We start from the raw sequence: 21,559 nt of genomic DNA, 5'->3' as shown, positions 1-21,559 counted from the left end.
CATAACAAAATCTTACCTATTAAGTCATTTTTTTGGTTGTTTAAGGTGGAAGCTAATTGGAGCCAACCATGACCTTTTGAATCTAGTAAAATTGGGTTTGGAGCACTCTTGACAAGTGTCTATTCGATGATCAAATTAGTTTGAGATTTAGAAGATTCCGAAGAAACTCTAAAATTATATACGAGTCTGTCTATAATCGTGAATGTGTCGTACAAAAACTAGGATACAATAATGATTCAATTGACTCGACCATATAATATCAAAATATAATCTGAGGTGTCGAGCATAATATCTTGGTCGTGTAATACCTTGATATTAAGCATATGGTACTAGAATGTAGGCCATGTGACACTAACGTGTCAATCATATGATACCGAAGTACCATCATGTTTTTATTTAAAATAGCTTAAGCTTTTAAGAGCAGTGATAGATAAATTCAAAATTTTACGCTTAAATGATCAAGACGCTGAAAGGAAATTTCTTTACGTCAAAACATTGATACGGTGTTGAGAAAAAAATCAGACGAATTTAATATTAGAAATGATGAGTAGGGTTATCAAATAGTTTATTTTACCCAAATCCAACTCTGATTGACTACACAATTATCTGAACCCATTGGCTCGAATTCCTGTTTTGTATAATCTTGCTAAAAATCTAGTTAATATATATAAACTTATTTTAAGTGGATCAAATACCTACATATTTTTAAAGAAAATTCCAACCTCTGTGCACAGTAGAATAAATGTTTTTTAGAACATTTTAGTGGAAATAAAACTTTAGACTTATGTTTGTGAAAAATAAGTACAACTTGCTGTGTTATTGTCCTCTTAAATCAGGGCATCAATAATGCCTCAAAATTTGCACACATTCACATGCATCTTCTGTCCATGATTGGGAGAACAACACAGCTCTGCAACTGTGCATTGTACCATTTAGCACAAATTTCCACTGCACACACACAAAAAAAAAAGGCACAATTGGAGTTTCTAATGGGTCACTCTCCATAACTCAATCATCAGTGTTACAAGTAAAAGTTGGCTGAAGGGGAAGCCAAGTCCCAACTCATGTTGCTTTCTAATAATTCTGACACTATGTGATGCAATGTCATCCTTCTCTCTGTGATGCAAACAGTCGTTCCCAAAGTCATTCAGCTCTACCAAAAGTTTTTTGGTGCCAAATAAAACAGCTTTTATAGGTACATCAAAGTAATGCTAGGATAGTATGCTGCTCACATGAGCATGCGATTGTACATAGGAACTACATTTGATAATTTAAGCTTGTATGCCATGGAGGGAATTGGACTCCATGTCAAGCAACGACGTGCAAAATTGAAGAACTGGCTTGATATAACTCATGAACACCACAAGCAGAGCATAAAAAGTGGTGCCTTTCATGCATCCGAGATGACAATGGAAGCAATTTCCTGCCTCCGTCGTTGGGCTAACAAGATAGCATCGTGACCAGCAGTTCCAGAACTTCGTTATTCTTGGTTCTTGTTGTCAAGAATGGCCTCAGGATCCCATGCAGCAGCATCCACCTGCACCGGCGTGCAGGGACTGCGTCTTCTGCAGATCCGATTCTGAAGGTTCTCCAAGCTGGCCACCCGTTTCATGGAAGCAGCTCGATTCCTCTTCCCTCTGGCTGCAGTCCCATGTGTGACATCTTTGATCAGTGACGCAGAGGCGAGTTCCAGTAAGCAAGTGTTGGACTTCTTGTCGTGTGCCAAAGCCTGGGAGAATTGAGTTGAGTCATCTTGGATTACAACAGCAGTATCAGAAGTGGCATCAGATGAGGAGTTCCCAGTGCAGGGCATGTTAATCGTTGAAATGGGAGAAAGCGCCCGATAAAGTGGAGGACTCTTGCCGGTTACCCTACCTAAGGTGTCCTCTGCCATCTTCACCTGAAATGCAGAGATGAGAGCTTGGAGTAGTATCAGCTCACAGCTAAATATTCACAGCTGATGAGATTGTTAGATTGATAAAAGAATCTATCACATAAGTTAAAAAGTGATTGTGCTTTCCACTTGTCCGAATATATTTGAGAGTGCTCTCAACTGTACATTATTTGAAATGACACACAACAAATACTAATTACCTTACTGTTGTATCAATAAGGAATCTGTATCACCCAGGTCATTTGAAGTATTAGCTAAACAACATAAGGTGACAAATAACATAGGAAGAACAGATGACATGACCACTTACAAGATTGGGACGGTCTCAACCACTTGCATTAATTGGATCAAATATGATGAGACGGTATTAGTATATAATGCTTAATTCATGACATTCAACAAACAATAGTTGCCAATTTACCTGTTACCCTGGCTACTAATAAAGAGATCAGCTAAAACTCACAATTGTGAATATCTTACAAGACTTTGCTCCACTTTGCACCATCCCATCCAACAACATTTAGAAAGGAACTTGGTCCTATTAAAGCAGTCATATATAAGTTCATAAGTCCTGTCCTTGAGACCTTTTAGCACCAATTAACGGAACATCAAGTTCTTAATTTGTAATTCATGTCATGCAGTCATTGAAAAGGAGTATTTTCAGAATAACTTAAAAGTCCTGTTTTATACCTAAGACTAATTTGGGCAGTCAATATTAGCTTATTTAGCGTTCAGCTAAGTAAAACTTGACCCTTCTATTTGCTAAAATATTGACTCAGAAAGCACAAAGAGAACTACTTAAACATAAATAAACCTGAAATAAAGAAACCCCATAGAAAAAAAAAACCTAAAAGACATCTTAGATCAAGCAAACACCCACACAAACCTGGTCAATTATCATCGGCTTCAACAGATTGCTTCAGATTGACGATTAGTTGTGATTGAGGTCTTCTCTTTGCATTGGGTATAAATATGGCATAAATGGAGGTCAAATGCCCACCTCTCATGAGGCTTATGCAGCCTAATTAATCAAATGGCCAGCAAATGGAATGAGGCAATGTACCACCTGCATACCATAGTTGCTTCATATAATTATTAGTTAGATCGATCAAAAAGTCAATCTTTACCATATTAATTTTTCATAGAGAGCCACCACTTGAGCTAACTTAATTTGTTCATGATAGCCCAATGATTCCAATCATTCAAAGAAGTTAGCAATTAGAAAAACTTCCATGAGGGAGTATAGATATAGGATGAATCAACTATGGAAAAATAAAGAGCTCTCCCATGTATGGTAGGTAACCAACTAATAACCTCATGGATTAATCTTATCTTACATACACTTGCCCTGGTGCAAAGTTGATTCGAGCTAGTGAATGTGAACAGAACTTATCACTTTGCAATTAAGCTCCATTCTTCTTTACTATATAATCTTGAAAACATGTACATTTAACTCTTCTTCCTATTTAGTCTATAATGAATCAGATGATGGAATCAATTCTGTTACTACTTTCAAAGACTTGAACAAGATGTTATTACTCTTCAGTAATAATATCCTCAAGCCTACTAATGAAAATGGCCATGTTAATGTAAAAGGACAAAAAATTTAAAATCTTCTACATCACTCGATAGTTGAACATATGCGTAAGTGTGACAAGTAGCTTACCTTGGCTTTCAAAGTTTCCACATCTGCTTTTAGTACCCTGTTATCAGCAGCAGCTTCATTGTACTTCTCGTTCATGTTAGTAAGACGCTTTAAAAGTGATGAGTTCTCAACTCTCAATTGTGAGACCTAATGAAAAATGTCATTAGTTGATAAGATTCCTCATCTTCTAAAGATACAAAAACAACTGACTAATTAAATGATACTTGTGCCTCAAGCTCATTCAGATGTTCTTGTTTTCTCCTTCTTGAACGTCTTGCTGATTCTCTATTTGAAAGCATCCTGAGCAAGAAGCAGTTGAATCAAAACCAAATCCCAGTAGATATAAAGCATCAAAAAATAGACCTGCAGTTGTTTCCCAAACAGATTATGCAACAACCACCATTATTCTATGTCTTCTAAGCTTTTAAATAGTCTTAATAAAAAAAATAATCTTTCTGAGCAGTTTTCTTTAAAAACTCAACACAACACAAGAATAGATCCTTCGGAAAAACAGATGACACAACAAATATAGATGAATTCTGAAAGACTGACTCCCAGTAGCAACATGAATGAATGCTTATTAAGTTCTTATCTCGAGGTGTTTACCTCTTCATACGTTTCATATGCACACCATCTGCATTCTTAGTTGTATCTGCCTCCTCCTCAAGTTCATCATCATCTGACAGATGTGTGGTTGATCCACTGGCAACTGGCTTCCCTGAGACAGTTGAGTTCTTCATTTCAGTAAAAGATGGAAGCCCAGTAGATCCACTATCTGCGATGCATAGCACATGAAAACCACTACCTAATCATGTGACAGTAAATCCAATAGAAAAGAAATATCTGACGTTATAAGGCATATCCATCCTCCATAGTTGTTATGAGAATTTGATAATCCAACAACCATATAAGCAAAGCTTTAAATATCAGGTTAGTGCAGATTTTGATTACCTACTGGTCTGCGAGCAGTACATTGAATGGTTTTGTTCACCTATATTGCTTAGTATCATTGAATAATGAAAAAGATAAAATGAGGCTTTATGTTTCGATCCTGATACTTTGTTGGACTGATATAAACTGATCTGTTGAGATTTGAAATCTTGCATGTAGGTTTGGTGAACCATGAATTTTTTGTTCATGTAAAAGTGTAAAAAAGTATCCATCCCTCAATTGGAGGAATAAATTGGTAAACTTTCAACATATTTTATATTGACTAACCACAGAAACATGTAACTTTAGCAATCAAGAAATATTTATCATTTAAAGCATCCACCACGAATCCAATTTAAATTTAGCATTTGCCTAGTAATAATGACAATACCTACTACTGCAGAGTGCTACCTTGAATCAGATAAGTATGCACGAATTATAGTCTAAGAAAAAAGATCTCTAGAACACCATATAATTTCTAGCTACACATTTTCCAATGGTTTTGTTTCATCTTGATAATGCATCCTTAAGCATTCCTCAAAGCCTCAATTAGAATTGATATGCTTCTTACCCTGGTTGCTTAAGCCTGTTTTTATTTTCTCATATAGTGTTCATCTAACACATTTGTTACTTCTCTTGGTTTTTGTTCAATAATAAACCCAAAGGAGAAGGTTTTGACCTAGAACAAGAAGATATTTTGATCTATTTTTCCCTCAGATTAAACAAACTGAAGATTTGGCCTACATTAGAATCATTTGTGAATGCTGTATAAACATATGTGAGAAGATACTAAATTCAAGTGGTGCTAATGCAAATACCAATTCTAGAGAAGAAGTCACCTTAGTGGGATATCAGGATATAACCAAAACCTAACTCAACATGCAAGCATGTTTTGTGAGGCATGTTCATCCTTGCGCATGTTACTGATAATATATTCTAAGCTAATCGAGTCCTACAACTTTCATCTACATATAGAAGAAAAATTCATAGCATGATAGCATTATCATCAATAAAATGAAAATTTTCAAAGCTTCTCCAAACTGTGTTTCCTGGACATATAATAAGGTACATGTGGATGCATCTGTATCTTTGCTATCTTGAAACCAAGTACCATTGTCTTCGGAGACTGCTTGATGTTGACTTATGAGTTATGACAGTTGTAAGAACTCCGACAGCATTGTTACTTTCTCATTAGTTGCTCATTTGATAAGTGAAGTTCGCTTCAATTATATACTAGCAGGAAATTGTGAAGACCTCGAACATTTTTAATCTTAAATATAAAATTTGTGTATCTCCTAAATTGTTGTTTCTGCTCATCTTTTGTTATCAGACACTGCAAAGTAAATTACATGACTTTTTTTTCATATATGTCAAAAACAAAAGGGAAAACAATAAACAGTACAAGGAGAACTCCAACGATATCCTACATGAAAATGTAACTGGGTTTTAAAAAAATAATTAAACAAAAAGAAAAAGAAAAACACTTACAGAACCTAACAATATTGGTGTATGTAAAAGCTACTTGTATGCAGTATTATACCCCTCGTAGGTGTCTGAGATCCATACTGTGAAGAATCTAAAGCTGGTGAACTTGGGAGATCTGCATTAGAACTCTGAAAATATAGCAAACCAGAAACCATGATGTGGATATTTATTAGACTTAAATTTGTAGCTGCAATGGAGGAAAATGTGATAAGAGAAAATTATTTGACAAATACTCTATGGCTGGACAGGCACCAAAAATGTCATACAGTTGCTTAAAAGAGACAACAAGTAACAAAAGAACTTTGAAAAAACAGCATAGAAGAAAACAAGAAATGAAAACCCACTTGGTGGACATTTAAACAAAGCAAAGAAGAAAGCAGGTATTCTTTAACCATTTGTTTTGCATTTATTTGCGATAATCTGGGTTGTAACTTAAAAATACATGTTGAACTAATCTTAGAGTCTACAAAGACTAAATAGGTAGATAGTAAGAATGATATTTTTGTTGCTTGGTGCCCTGAGTGCCTCGCACAACCTCTGGGAGAGGCGTTTCAATGAAGCATCGCCTAGGTGCTTGCCTGAGCCCAGTCATCGAGGGGCTCGGGCGAGTGCTCGAGTGAAGAATGGGTCGGGTTCATGCTTGGTTCGATTGAAAATGCAAGTTGGTTCAATTGAACCAACTAAAGTGCCCTAACACAAAACCCACCACCACCCCCAAAGCTTGTCTTTGAAGTATAACCCTACATCCGAAGCTTCCTCTGCCACCGCCACCTTCGTCCGAAGCTTCTTCTGCTACTGTCTTCGTTTGCAGCTTCCTTTGTTGCTGCCACTATCTTCGTCTGCAACTTCCTCCTCCGCCGCCATCACCTTCGTCCGCTACTTCCTCCGCCACTACCGCCTTTGTCCGCAGCTTCCTCCATTGCCCTCTCCTTCCCCACCTTCCTTCATAGCCACCAGTTACTCTTCTCCTTCCCCCACCTTCTTCCATTTATATTTTTTATATTTTAATATTTTGGAACGCCTCACTTCGCTCAGGCGAGAGCCTAGCACTGTGTGTTTTAGGACCTTGACGTCTTTTGACGTCTAATGCTTTTAAAAATACTGTTAGGTACCATTTAACACATATTCCTTTTTATCTCAAGAGATTACATCCATAACTACAGGCGAAAACACTCAATGTAGTTACAAATGAAAGATAAACATGAAGAATTTTTCTACTATGAAAATATGTAGTAGATATGGTAATTTTCAGTATAGCTTAAATAAATATTCCAAATGTTTCTCTACGATTCATCTTCCATTGGTACAAGATTTGGCCCATCAGAGTTTTATCTAATAGTTAAGGTAAAAACAGACGGTAGAATACCTAAAGATGGATTTAGAGTATATTCATCACAAAAGTTACAATGTAATGACATAACAAGCTTGAATTTTTCATATCTGCCAAAGGATTCCAAGTGTTCTTTGCAAGATCTATTTTCTTTATTCTTTTTAACAAAGAAAAATTGTAATCGTCAGTCAGGTCTGTCAATGCAATGAACCAATCATTTAGTTTTGAAATATTTAGATTAACATCTTGTTTGGCTAAGACCCATGATGCAAAAAAGTAGATCCCAAAACCAGTGGCATTGGTCATACTTAAACATTAAAATATTCCAAACTAGTCACTTGTATTGATAAAAAAAAAGGCCAACTAGTTTCTTTATATTTAAAACACAGTTTAAATTCTCACCTAAATTAATTTTAATAAAAAGGTGGCTTGGGCTTCTTGTTTTTTTTATTTAAGAGGAAGAATGTCCTCTTGAGCTCTATCACTTCCCATCTCCAACGGAAGACCGAAGGAGGGAAGGAAAGGATGCTAGAGAAAAGCAAAGAATAGTACTGTGGAGGTATGTTTTTTTTGACTTGCCTGTTCTGTTGGTACAAAAGTTATTCCAACAGCAGGTGGTTCCCTGTGCCACCAGAATTTGGAACCTCCAGTACAGAATGGAACAAATTATTCCAACAGCAGGTAATTTCTTGTGTCACCAGAATTTGGAACCTTGCAGTGAATTGCTTATAAGTAAATCTTATTATGCATATCACAGGTTTTTCTCAATTGGCACATGTTCCATGCAATAAGTTGAAAACATTGGTAACCACATAAATTAGTAACCAAACAAACATAATGTGTTTGTTCTTTAGCCTTTTGATTGAGATCTCAAGGCAGCAATCACATTAACATAATTGCAACATGAAAGCATTACCTGAGTTTATTGTCATTGACCACTCAATTAACTTGCTCGCACATAGCTCAAATGTGATCAGAATGTACCTCACTCCTGATGTACCTTGGCCTTAACCTCACCTAACTCCTTGGTATTGTTCTGATATATGACCTTAGTTAGCACACAAATACTGATGGAGGAGAAATGGAATTAAAACTTGAAAGTGACAGGTCAAAAATACCAACAGGGAGATGTACAACCTACACCAAATATTTCCAAGGAAAACACCACAAGATAAACTATGTAACACTTGCTGTAGCCATGACTCAGGTTTGAAGTAAATGTTTCAGGTTTCATTTTGACCACAGCCACAACTTCAAAGTCACACATTTTTAGTTTCTCTGGATTCAATAGTTCCAGATAAAACAGTTCCAACCAGAAAGTCGAAAAGAAAATTGTAGATGACAAAGAAAACAAAAATAACAAAAGTATCTAGAGAAAAATGCATCATTGTCACTATGGTGTTCAGTGGTACTAGGGTGAGAATAAAAAAATGTATAAAAATGGTAAAAGATATTAAAATCAATTTAGTGATCATATATCTCGATTGTCATGCATATCTAGTAGCAATAACTAGATTCTGTCACCAATATATTCTTCTAGAAGTCAATAATATTTAAAGAGAAAATTTTGGATTGAAGCTGAAAATATATGGATAAATTGCAAGTTATTTGTGTTTATTACTTAGTTTAAAATAAAATTGAAATAATTGAAACCTTTAACTCCTTGCAGCTGTTTTCTTAGACACTAGTGTTTATGATTTTGGGGTTATATCATTCCTAAATATTAAAAAAGTTCTACTGTTTATGGAGATTAGCTGACAGTAGGGTTTGACTCAAACATGAACTAACGTTTTGTAAGTCAATTGACAAAATTAAAGTTTAGAAACCCAACAAAAACTTTCACCAAAGTTAAAAGAGTAGTGGCGTAGATTAGGTCGAACTAGTAAGAATAGGACCAAGACAAAGAAAATTCTGGAACTGCTAAAGCTGAATAGTTTAGGATGAAACTGTCTAAGATTCGACAATACTCTGAAGTTACCCATCAGTTTGCCAGCAAAATCTTCCAAGGACAAGGCCCTGAAGTGCTTTGAACAAGATGAAGGCACTCGGTCATAGCAAATTAACATTTGGTAATTACCCAAGAACAGAAATTTCCAGCTAGAAAAGGAGGGAAGAAGTACCCGACGAGACATGGCAACTGCGGCGCAGTACAGATCAAGCTTCCGCTTCAGAAGCGAGGCGTACTCCTGTGGATCGACGCCAGCGAAGGGATTGGATGGCTGATCATCGACGGAAACAGGGGTCTCGATCTCCATCATCTCACCATCCTGCACCGCTCCACCGCAAGGATCAGAGGGAGGAGCACAGGAAATAGACTTAGGGATGTGATCCGGAGTCGGGCTAGGGCTGGTGGGGCTGGTAGGTGCGGCAACAACGTTCTCCAATTGCCATTCCAGCGGGCTCTGATTCATCGCAAAGCGTGGCCCTCGATGGTCGTCGCCGTCCGCTGGTGTCGGCGCCGCGAGGGAGGAGGCCCAGGCATCGTCGGAGATCTTCATCGCCCACTCCATCTCTCCTCCACACCTCTGAATCTCGCTAAACAACATAAGAATTGGGCATCTCAATCATTTACTATAGAAGAAGGAAGAGGAGACGGCGGTTTTTGCTTTGGTTGGTTCGGTTTTGGGAGGCAATTTATAGGGGAGGTTGGGGAAGGAGGCGAATGCCAAGAACAATCGAAGGAGTTTCCCATAAACACCCCATGTCTTGCAAGTGGCACCATTGGATAGGAATGCTGGTGGTGCCATCAGAATTCCTTGGTTCGACAGGCGTGAGCACAAATTACAACAGCACAAGCAACAGTTCCAAGGCTCAATTCTCCATCTTTTGTTCTTTCCTTGTAGCTGAATTATTTGATGTATGTAGTTCTCTTTTTTTTGTGGTTTCTTGGGATGTGGAGGAATACCAAGTGACGCAACTTGCCAATAAGATTGTGGACTCGGGGGGGGGGGGTGGTGGGGGGGTTTCTGTCAAAGGCAATAAAAAATTGATTTTTTTGGTGAGGGCCCACCGAGGAGATCTTTTTCAAGGCAGACATTGTTCCTGATCACGAGCTGATATTTTATTGGGCATTTGGATAAGGGAGCGTCTGATGGCCACGTCGGTTGATGTCCTATCACTTCACTCATATCCACTCAGGAGAGTCATATAGATATGCACATGTACGTCAAGATTCTGTCCAACGAATCGACGCAGGAACGGCGGCCCATCATCCACAGTCATCTGTCCGCAGCCGATCAAAAACCCACCACTCTACAGGATCTGCTGCAATAGCCGGAGAGGGATAGCCTCTCGGAGCAACGGGGTCCACCGCCGGACCATTCGACCAATACGTGGCAGAAGACTGTTGCTTCAATTGGTGGCGACTGTCTTAGAGCCCACATCATCACCTCCGTCCAAAATCTACGAGATTCTATCCCGACCAATGGAATGCTGCCACATCAGCAGGCGGCTTTTGGGAGATGGCGATGGCTGAGCTCCTTGAGTGATGTGTAGAATTCGTAACATTTGTGAACAGGAAACCTACCTGATCCCAAGTAAAACCGTGATAGGGCCAGATTTTACTATGTGTTATAATAATTTCATATCACCTGTGAAAAATCACCCCAGTAGTTAACGTATTGTAAGTACTATCAACCGAAGAAGGATATAAATCACATTATAAATGATTATGTAACATTTATATATGGAACGAGCAATGAAAAAATAATAATTGCATGCCTGTATCAGGGTGAAGATTGGCATGATTCCTGTTCAGATACCTAGACATCGAGTCCAAATAACCTTGAAAAAACACCATAAACCTCCATCATTCTCTTTTAGATTTGTGGCAAATGTTAGGTCTTCTAGCAGAAATCATCACAGATCAAAATAGATGAAGAAGATGAAACGACAAAATGATACCAAGAGTCACTTGTTTATTAGGAGGCCAACACCATCTAAGATACTCATTGGTGTCGTTTATACTTCAGTTTGTCAAAGCCAACCACTTTTTTGACAATGATGGCTATTGAAACCAAGATTAAATACAGAACGCCATATGGTTGCAATTTATCTTGAGATAATATAAGTAGATAACAAAACCATTGTCTCTATTGCTCATCGTCGAAACTGGTGAAATGGCAAGCTTCTCAAGATTTTTTGAGGCCAAGTTGCACCAATTCTCGATATTCATGGCACAACTCAACCGATGATCAGCAGGCATCCAGATCCCTGCACGGTGGAGGCTTTGGCTCCCCGAGCAAGCTAGTGTTCCCTCCAGCTGGTCCGCTCCTAATGCGATCAGGATTTTGCGTCCCTACCTGCAAGAAGTCGGAAATCAGCATTGGGCATCTGGACAGATCAAGCAAAGGATCAGGCACCAATTCAAACCACTTACTGGAGGTTTTTCTCCCCTTCTCAACATCTCAACAATCTCAACTACTCGTTTGGGTGTAACATCTTCCTGGAAAGGGGAAAAAAAGGAATAGTTATATGACGTGATAATTTTCTACTCGATCATAAAAGTCTGTAGAAACCATCAAACTGCAGCATCAAGTGAATATATAACAGATGATTTCAAATTAATGTTATTTCTTAAACTCGTCAAAAAGTCTATAGTAGGGAAAAAAATCATGGGTCATGTAGCATCTATAAACTGCTTATGACCTGAATTCAGGCATCTTGGAATTCATGAATGATACAAGAATAATGCAAATGAGATGGACGTCATATACTCAACATGATTTCTTTAGTACCTAAATCAGCTGGAGTCAATATGATCAGTGCTAAAAGTGCCTCTTCTAATACTCATACTGCAACCATTCTTCACCAACATTTTCCTTCAACTAATACTAATCAGCTTCTTTGATGCCTCACGACTAGTACCACCAGTTGCAAGTTGTCAAGTCTCTTGCCTATGTAATTACAGGATACAAACACAAATCTTCTCACAATATATTCAGCTTCTATGCTGGGAGGCAAAGTGTCATTTTTGTAGATCCCTCATACAGTCAATGACGATCAAGATAAAAGACAAATGTTCAGATATATAGCCAATTCCCTTTCATTGTGGTTATGCCAAAAATAATGCAATCCACGATATTCCCTGATGAACTGGGCATAGAATAATTGCTGGAAGATAAACAATCAAGGAACAATCTGAGATACAACTGTCATTGGCTTACCCTAACATAGAATAAGTCTTTCTTCATTCAATACAGAAGAAAATGACAAATCATGAATATAGACAAATATAATTTTGCTAGATGTGTGGCCAGTATCACTAGAGATAGTTTATTTAGTTCTTTTATCTTTTTTGAGGAATAAGACCAATTATATTTTTGAAGCAACAAAGGGAATGTTTAAGTGTTCAATGTTCTCTCTTGCTTTATGATTACAGAGTTCATAAGAACTTTAAAATGCATAAGAGAGTTCATAAGTACTCACATAATAATTGTATGTATATCCTTCTGAACCATTGCTGTAGTCAGCCACAGTGATCATTGGAGCATTAACACAACAGCCCTGTAGAAGACCAGGATTGCCATAAAATTGTGTTGTATCAAAGCAAGATCAGGCATTCACAGCATTTTTGGGTGAATGGCTTGACTTATACCAAAAAATGCAAGACAGAATATTCTGAAAAGAATAAATCTTACCATGCACTCCATTTCACCAACAGAAAACATTCCATCCTTGGTCACTTCTGCAGATTTCATATATACAGACTGGTTTATGAAACCTTTGTTCAAGGTTTGAATACCATGTCCTATGCATTGTATAGTAAAAAACACTCACCATTGCGTTTAACACCCAGGTGTTTTAGCAGGGCTTCTTCAATCTCACGAGATCCACGTATCATACAGGGCGTTGTTCCACAAACCAAAAGATGATACTTACCAACCTGCACCAAATTAACAATATCAGAATATGCACAAACGAATGCAACACATAGTCAGGAAACAAAACTTCAAACTGAATATACATCATATATTGAAAAGTTCAAATGTAGCAAGACTGGTGCACCTTTGTCCGATTAAACATCGAATAGAAAGTTGCAACTTCATACACACGAATAGGAGCAACCTCTATAACTTTAGCAATCTGAAACATCAAATATCAAACAGAATTAACAAATGAAGCTCTTGAGCTGAAATAGAATGAACTTAGCAAAAGAACAAGATATCAAAAGTTGTTGATCACATGAATGGAATGAGTGAAACTACAAAAACAATAAAATGAACAGACAAAACAGGGTAGAAGTTATAACATCAGTATAACCTTATTCACTACTATCAATTCCTATCCATTCATTGTCTTGGCACTATTTCCAAATCCTAAGAGAGGTATAAGCACAATTGAGCCAGAAGCTAATTGTGGCACCTTTGGCCCTAGCAACTTTTAAACAACGATCGTGATTTATGAGGTAGTTAAATTTTGCCCCTAATAATTCTGTGAGAGGCCAACTATTAAAATGGATATAGCAAGCCACATAATTGACTCCTATTGGATACTGTTCAAAGATGTCTGCTCTCAAGAAATAGGTACATAGTAAATGTCAATGTAACATATATAGGCTGGTGGTACATATGGAGGATTGTCAGTTCATTATTTCCTTAAATTCAATTGAAGAAGATCATGAAAACTTATAGAGAAGCTTATAACATTTCTCTTATATTTTTCTAATTTTGAGACTTTACTACTTTTTATGGGTTTTATTTTATTTTAAAATTTTAATTTTGTTGGTCGGGTTTGAACCAACAGAACCAATTGATATTGAGCCTCGGCACCTAGCCAATACTGATAGTAATTCTAGCTTTGCAACCTATGAGAGACAGATGGGAGTATCAGAGAAGGGGAAACCAAAGGAGGGGGGAGAAGGGAGAGGATCCGAGTGTGATCAATAAATCATCGCTTGCTTTGGTATTCAAGTATCATCTGCTCACTGCCAGCATAGCTTACCTGCACACTTTTCTCAAGCCACGAGCAGAAGATTAGGCCAAGCCTAGTACTCAACTAAATCCTAACTATTTAAGTATAACTAATAAGTTATAGATTATATATCTAAATAAATATATTTAATTATATATTATTTAATTTTATTGTCATATTTATATATTTAAATTTATCTTTTATTAAAGAAAACTATTATGTTTTTTATGATAAAATGTTTAGAAAATTGAGAACAATATATAAAACAGTAAAACATTATTTTTGTTCATGCTTAGTAAAATAATATAACATTAAAGTTAATGATAACAAAATTAAATAATAAAAAGATGCAGTTCAAATTTTTATAATAGTTACCTCCGTTTCCCATTTATGAATGTGAAATGTTGACTGAACTCACACTTGAAAATTTTTCATCTTCAACAAATGGCCAATCGAAAGGTAAGGATCAATCAGATGACATTTAGAATCATTTTTGTGTTCTTATCTTCTTTCTATTTTCTAAATTATTTTATTTTCTATATTTTCTTCATTTTTATTTGAAATTATACTTCTATCCATAATCCATCCGGTCAATGCAACAGTATAGTACTGTAACACTACAATATACTACAACAGTACAGTTTTACTGTTGCAGTGCACTGTTATAATAGCCACACAGTACACTAGTACACTGTAGCAATACAGTATATTACTACAGTGCACTGTAGCAATACAGTACGCACTGTTATAATAACCGTACAGTACTCTCGATGCACCTCGGTGTATTACTTGGTACACCGTACCATACCAATATCGAGCTCAAATCGAAATATCGGTACGGTACGATATTACGAATCTTGCATCTAGCTACAAAAAAGTAACAATATTATTTGAGTTTAAAGGACCACTGTTGTCAAGTATGCCTCAATGGATGGTGCTCTTTGCTCGAGCATTCAGATTCAGTTTCTAAAGTTAAAACACAAAGGTATTCTTCTTCAAAAACAAATATGGTCGTAAAAGAAAATAGCCCTTATATATATATATATATATATATATATATATATATATATATATATATATATATATATATATATATGCTAAACGAATAGGTAAAGAAGAATCTTACTGATAGCCCATAATCATCATAAAAAAACTTAGCAATAATATCAATTAAAAATTAGGTCAGATAAGGATATCTAAAAGAACTATATTCACGGATTCCGAGAGCCTTAACATACCACATTCATTGCAGACAGTGGTAACCATCCGCCATGTTGCTGCTGTGCAAGATCCAACAGTGGAATAACAGCAGACTGCTTATAGTTGGAAGGATAATGGGAGAGTATCTCCTTGACCTGCATTTACTCATGGAGATGACCTCTAAGTCTTAAATATTATACTAGATACAAAGAGATTTGATCTCCATTGTTGCCAAAGCTGAAGAAAGATAACAATGAGAGCAAAAATCATACACGAGGAGTAACATCACAAAATTCAAACTCAAGAGCAACTAATGATTGCTTATGATATATTTCTAATTTGAACCTAGAGGGTCCATTGAAGTACACTTAATTTGGATTCATTTTTCTTATGTATCATCATTGTGAATATGAAGGTTACAGGAGTTTGCAATTTGCCTCATAATTTGTTCCAATGATAATCTAATACAAGGATGATGAATGTAGACAGGAAGTTGAAACCCATATGCCTTCCTCTTATGGCTAAAAACCAAAAGGAACAAAATGTCTTCTTCTGTTCAATTTCTACGTTCTTCTTTAGATTTTTATAAAGCTTCAAACTACATCTACTCCAAGACTACACTGCCGACTCTGGTGCATTGTACCACTTTGAACTCTCTTATGAAGTTACTACTATCATTGCACCATGTTTCGTACTCTCATCATATTTACTCATCAGAATCATCCCTAATTTAAGTTGCCCCCAACTTTCTTTGACTTCTGTATTCCATTTTTTTACATCTGAATATAATTAAGACAGTCCAGAAAGTATGACTTATATAATTATCTACCAAATCATGTTATGCCCTATAATTCATCTCAACAGAACAACAATTTTCAATAATAGGTTCCATTCACTTTAAACTGTTCTTCCAAGCCTCATGGTAATTTTTCACAAGCTTTAGAAAGGTAAATGGAGTTCAACCTAGATACCATTCCAAGTTGCCCAACATGATCCTCCGGGGCCTTCAAACATCCTTTAGTCTACCACTTGTTATTATTAAACATCTTGCAGCTTTCTATTTATTGCAGGTAAAGGTGATCCACAGATGAGTTTTAAAAAATTTAACATGTAAACAAGATGATACCTTGCTCCACATTTTACCAGTTCACACACATATTACTTATCCAAAAGACATAGTTAATCTCCCCCAATTTTATTCTAATTTTTTTTTCCTAAGCAGTCTCTTGATCATCTGTTGGACACCTAGTGGCTCAATCTCTTCAGGAAGAAACATGCATAAGTTGCAAAAGAATAGATGATGACAAGATTTAGAAATTAAACCAGTCTCGGCATGTTGGTTCAACAATGAAGAGATGTAATAGTAGATATGCCCCCTTGCATTTTCTTTATTTATCGAAGATTAAAGATAAGCAACATGAAAGCTTTAAATTTCACCACCAACGTAGTCACAGCCGAAATTTAAGGAAAAAATAGGTACTATGGAAGAATCTAATTACTTCAATTTTGCCTTAAAATAGATAAGATGACAGAAAGCACAAAAAGTATCCCAACACTCACGGATTGAAACATAGATTACAAAGACAAGAGAAAAGTCCGTACCTTTTCCTTATTTGCTTCACTAAAGTCCCATGGAAGATCCGAATTGCTGTCAGGCGAATCAAGGTGCTGACAGAACACAAATTTGCCAACCTTACCACGAATTGATCCCAACCGGCGTAACAGAAAGAAAAATCAACAAATAAATGTCAGATCAAATGGCCTCACGTAGTTCAAAGCAGTGGAGAAAGATCTGGCGGGGGCGAATGCAACCTGGAAGGCAACCCAACATTTAGGGATCCCAAATGACAAACGAAGGAGAAACAATGGTTATTCGAAGAGGCATCGACGGAGAGAAGCCTACCGGAGAGGAGGAGCGGAGAAATCGACTGATCGCGAGGAGGCGTTTGGAAGCGAGGGACGCCGCCGACGACAACATGGTGGCATCTCCCGAGAGAGAGTGAGAGAGACTTAAATCGGAACCGGGCGGTGTATTAGGAAAGGACCGAATGGGCAGCCAGCACGTCGTCCTCAGTTTGCTAAGACCCATTACGGTTCACTCCCATTTAAACCGTAAAATCGACTGAGCCGGACCGGTTCACCCTACAAAAATTGCTTCGTTCGGCGTGGTTCTCCAAACCTCGATGAGAAATGGTATGTGCTGATTTGATCTAGTCAATTTTGACCAATTTTGACTTTGAAACAGTTACAAATTATAAAACAAAATAAAAGTTGGATCACCGTAATTTTCAAAAACTAGATCGAATTATTCGATTAGAAAACCATCATCCACTTTTTAAGTGATGGAAATGAAGACATTGGATCCAAAGCCTGACTTTGGTTTCTGCTGTTCCATCCCAATGTATCAGAATCCAAACTTGATAAATTTCGACATGATGTCAGACTCATCCCAAATAAATGTGAATTTTCTTTTTCTTTTTCTTTTTCCTCTATGGAGTTTATGTTGACGATCCATTCTACGTAGCCAAAAACAAATATACCTCAAACAAGACAAAGACAAGACGGCTTACCCATGCATGTAGGGATTCTGCTGCAACCGGACAGGAAAGCTTGAGAGCTAATTGCTCATTGTAATGCTGGTAATCTTTCCTGCTACGATCGATGATATAACTGCTTTCCCTGTGGAATTTACAGAGTAAGAACTTTTGCTTTGTGTTGAGATTCCTATAATGCTTCTGAGAAATCAAAAGAAGACGATAATGTAGAATCACCAAAAATCTATCCTGCACTGGATTTCAATTGAAAAACACACAAAAATAGAGTAAATTAGCAAGCTCAAATAGACAACAGGCCATAAAACAAGTTAAAATAAGTTCACATAAAATACTTGCGTTCAAAATTTCATTATCAACACTCTCCAATAACATCAAAACTTTTTGCCAATTTGATGTAAAAGTACAAAACAAACTCCTAGAAAAAGGACCTAGAGAACACGCAACAAAAGCTCGGACAATGAGGATCTTCAAAGAAAGAATGTCTAGAAAACCCAAAGAAGTACAGAACCATAAAGGTCATTGCAAATCACACAATGCCAGAGGAGAAAACAGAAACTTCTTATTGCTTCTGATGCAGTAATAGCTGGAATTGCTGATTTCATAGTAGGATAACCAACTTTGTATATCTGAGTAATTGCTTTCAGAATTTGTCCCTCTCCCAAAGGACTCCACCATCCTCTGCATGTCAGAATAGTTTGATTTAGCAAATGCATGGAAGAGCACCAAATTTCTCTGACTAGTGAGTATCTCATATCTTTATTCTTTTCCTATATTTAAAATGCATATAATAAAGACAACAAAAGATAAATAAATATTCTAAAGACCCTATTTATATCTTTAGCAAAAGTGAGTGTAGACCATACAAACCTCAAAGTCAGAAGCTTAACCAGAATACTTTGGCTGATTTCTCAATGAGTTGCCAAGTCGCAAGAGTAAATGAGATAAAAAATTAACAATATTCTCATTCTTGAATTCATGGAGTTTACAAAGGCACAAGCACTTAATGCGCTAACCTGCTAACCAGGAGCAAGGTTCCTGATTTCACCTGGACTGGTACATACAGGATGGAATTTACCGATGGTGGTGACCCGGGACACGGTGACTACCCCTTTCCCAGCAGGCTGGTCTGGTTCATTCGTTTGTGCTATCCATATCTTTTTTTAGGTTAGACCATGGTGCACCCTTCTCTCTCTCTCTCTCTCTCTCTCGCCTATCTCTTCCGAGCTCTCTAGCAACACACACTGCTGACCACCACTGTCGGCCCGTGAGCATCCCCATTGCTGACCGAGGTATTCACCTCCTCTCTCTTCTGGTATCACGGTGTGTACCAGCATGTGTGTCGATACATAGGTTTGTACACGACCGCTACCAATCCGGCCAGGGGTCAGATACAGGTCCATTATATGAAATTTTAAACCATGACCCAGAGCATATAAACCAATGGATAACAAATATTCATCCAGTTTTGAGCTGATCTGGCGGGTTTTTGGAACATGGATCATGCATCTATAATTATAAAAAGCTACATTTTGAAAGCAATTAAGCATTAAAATATACAACACTAAAAAACTTAATCTAGACTATTCAAGACCAGTTGATTTAAGGATGCAGTGCAATCCCTCATTCGTTGTCGAAGATGGTTTCATTAGATCAGACATTTTAATTCTAGATTGATCATGTAAGTTCTCTCAACTGTGGAAATTAGTAAATTGCACAACATCACATAAAGAAAGTATCTGAAGTATCTTAACTTTGCATACAACAAGTAAGTACCTTTAATCTTTTTGTTAATCCAAACCTCCAGCAGCATTCCTGCTCCAACTCCAGCTGCACAGATAGCTCCAAAAATTGCAATAGAAGAAGGTAATGACCTTCGTGGAAGAAAATAATAGTCAGGGACTTCTCTAATTTTCTTAGGAAGCCGCTTTTTAGTGACTGGTCCAAGTGAATCACTATTGACAGCATTGCCCACTGTCTTCCAATCCACATTCTTCAGCAAGTCTTTAGAGTCTTCACTTGCCATAATGAAATAAGCTATGGGTGCTCAAACCTAAAAATCTACAAAAGAATTTAAATTATAAAAAAGGCATGAGAAGGCAAAATTTTCTATTCCAAGATGAAAACTATAATGATAATTTATTCAAAAATAAACTGGCTTCTCAAATTAAAAATCTAAAGAAGATAACGCAACAAAGAATTGCATAAACTCTTTATAGTTTATATGTCTTTTTGCACATCTTAACAAACGGAAACGACGGGAAGATCTCGAGCATTCTGCAGATAACAATTTCCAATTTCATACTTGAACCTAAGTAATGGTGGTGGTGGTGCTACTTATAATTTGGCCTCCTCAAATCATTGGATTGACAGCACAAATATTTATATGAATCAAGTTCAAGATAAGTATGGACATATATAGGTTTTCAACATTTATCATCCAGCACTCATTTATGCTGTTTTCCATACAAGTATGATTCAAATTGGAAGTTACAATGACACTAAGCATGCAGATTTCGTGCTTTTTGACATCTAACTATGATCCACATCGGAAGCCCTACTGACAGAATATAGAGATGCAACATTGGGACCATACATGGAATGAGATCAATCTTCCAGGGTGCATAAAATGAACTCCAAAATTTGTCGCCATTTATTTCCAGTCCACTTATTTTACAGTAAAGAACACAATCTTATAAGGCTACCAACAAAACGGATGTACATTTCCTTTTTTCTTTTAAGACAACAAAAGCAAATTAAATGGTTCCTACCATACACCTACTTGAATGTATCCATAGATTGAAAATTCCCACAACAAGAAAACTGAAAGCAGCCAGCTTGCTGTAGGAACAACAGGCACAGATGCAAGGTTAAGAAACTAGCAATCACAAAGTTACAACAGGATCAAGAATTATAAGAACTCTTAGATCCTAGCAGAACTTGCAGTCGTTCAACGACGTGTTACCAAACAAAGATCAATTTGCTCGATGGAGGAGGGACGGACCGGCGGTGGGAGTCGACGATAACACGCTCGGGAGCGACGGAGGAAGATCGATGGTGAGGAGAGACTGGTAGAGGATGCTCGGAGGTGGCTGGAGCGGCGGCTGGTGCCTCGGCTGTTTGGAGGGTTTGACGGAGGAGGCCGGCGGCGTGCTATAAGTTGGGAATCAGGCCATAATTGGAACGAGAAATAGGTTCCCCGAAGCCCCAAGCTGCCTTTTGATTGGAGAAACTCGTGAAGCCCACAACGAGCCCACAAATATGTGAGAATGGGCGATGTGAGTGTCGGCGAATGATTAAATTGGTAGAACTTAGCAGCATTTACTGTGATTTGAATCGGATATTTATATTAAGCGGTTTAGTTTAAAAAGTTAGAAATTAAACCACAATTCATTTAATTTGCTCGGATTGGAGGATTCAGATCAAAGTATATTGATTACTATATTCTATTATTTGCAAGATTTGACCTACTAAAATATACTATTCAATATGGATAATAAATATGATACATCAATACACCTCGGTATATCATGTGTCGGTATAACTCGATACATACACCTCAATATATCGTGTGTCAATCCGTTCGATTGGTCTCCGCAAACTTCAGTTGT

At 37.1% G+C, this 21,559-nt stretch overlaps 2 protein-coding genes and 1 long non-coding RNA gene across 5 annotated transcripts; all 3 read right to left on the bottom strand.

Moving 5' to 3' along the window:
* Positions 1-977: 977 nt before the first annotated feature.
* Positions 978-10,202, bottom strand: LOC103990360 (basic leucine zipper 63). Of its 3 annotated transcripts, none has more exons than XM_065116516.1 (6): positions 9,405-10,202; positions 6,010-6,082; positions 4,146-4,314; positions 3,770-3,839; positions 3,561-3,686; positions 978-1,900 (listed from the first exon to the last, which is right to left on the bottom strand). In XM_065116516.1, exons 1-6 carry the CDS (start codon positions 9,828-9,830, stop codon positions 1,481-1,483), a joined length of 1,284 nt encoding a protein of 427 aa, XP_064972588.1. In that variant the 5' UTR covers positions 9,831-10,202; the 3' UTR covers positions 978-1,480. The 3 variants fall into 3 exon arrangements, with proteins under 3 accessions (XP_064972588.1, XP_009407738.2, XP_009407740.2); XM_009409463.3 differs by having other exon boundaries at positions 3,764-3,839; positions 9,405-10,200; XM_009409465.3 differs by having other exon boundaries at positions 3,764-3,839; positions 4,146-4,257; positions 9,405-10,200.
* Positions 10,203-11,327: 1,125 nt separating this feature from the next.
* LOC135616842 (NADH dehydrogenase [ubiquinone] flavoprotein 2, mitochondrial-like) lies at positions 11,328-17,577 on the bottom strand. The gene is made up of 10 exons (XM_065116515.1): positions 17,300-17,577; positions 17,164-17,208; positions 16,999-17,064; positions 15,435-15,551; positions 13,291-13,368; positions 13,063-13,168; positions 12,924-12,970; positions 12,712-12,789; positions 11,663-11,728; positions 11,328-11,585 (listed from the first exon to the last, which is right to left on the bottom strand). Exons 1-10 carry the CDS (start codon positions 17,483-17,485, stop codon positions 11,478-11,480), a joined length of 897 nt encoding a protein of 298 aa, XP_064972587.1. The 5' UTR covers positions 17,486-17,577; the 3' UTR covers positions 11,328-11,477.
* Positions 17,578-17,948: 371 nt separating this feature from the next.
* LOC135616844 (uncharacterized) lies at positions 17,949-21,154 on the bottom strand. Its single transcript, XR_010488516.1, has 4 exons — positions 20,953-21,154; positions 19,725-20,009; positions 18,569-18,629; positions 17,949-18,075 (listed from the first exon to the last, which is right to left on the bottom strand). It is a non-coding gene; the product is annotated as an uncharacterized LOC135616844 (long non-coding RNA).
* Positions 21,155-21,559: the final 405 nt, after the last annotated feature.

The sequence above is a fragment of the Musa acuminata genome, chromosome BXJ2-7 (assembly GCF_036884655.1).
Source record: "Musa acuminata AAA Group cultivar baxijiao chromosome BXJ2-7, Cavendish_Baxijiao_AAA, whole genome shotgun sequence".
Lineage (NCBI taxonomy): Eukaryota > Viridiplantae > Streptophyta > Magnoliopsida > Zingiberales > Musaceae > Musa > Musa acuminata.
The sequence above is the reverse complement of the archived record's forward strand: the minus strand, read 5'-3'. Positions and strand labels throughout refer to the sequence as shown.

Excerpts from the sequence above, each read along its gene's own strand:
- LOC135616842 (XM_065116515.1), bottom strand. The coding sequence starts at position 17,485 with ATGGGTCTTAGCAAACTGAGGACGACGTGCTGGCTGCCCATTCGGTCC. Across the intron at positions 17,209-17,299 it reads TTCTCCGCTCCTCCTCTCCG|GTTGCATTCGCCCCCGCCAG; the intron begins GTAGGCTTCTCT and ends GTTGCCTTCCAG. Across the intron at positions 11,586-11,662 it reads GAAGGGGAGAAAAACCTCCA|GTAGGGACGCAAAATCCTGA; the intron begins GTAAGTGGTTTG and ends GACTTCTTGCAG.
- LOC103990360 (XM_009409463.3), bottom strand. The coding sequence starts at position 9,830 with ATGTTGTTTAGCGAGATTCAGAGGTGTGGAGGAGAGATGGAGTGGGCG. Across the intron at positions 6,083-9,404 it reads CAGTTGCCATGTCTCGTCGG|AGTTCTAATGCAGATCTCCC; the intron begins GTACTTCTTCCC and ends CTATATTTTCAG. Across the intron at positions 1,901-3,560 it reads TGGAAACTTTGAAAGCCAAG|GTGAAGATGGCAGAGGACAC; the intron begins GTAAGCTACTTG and ends TCTGCATTTCAG.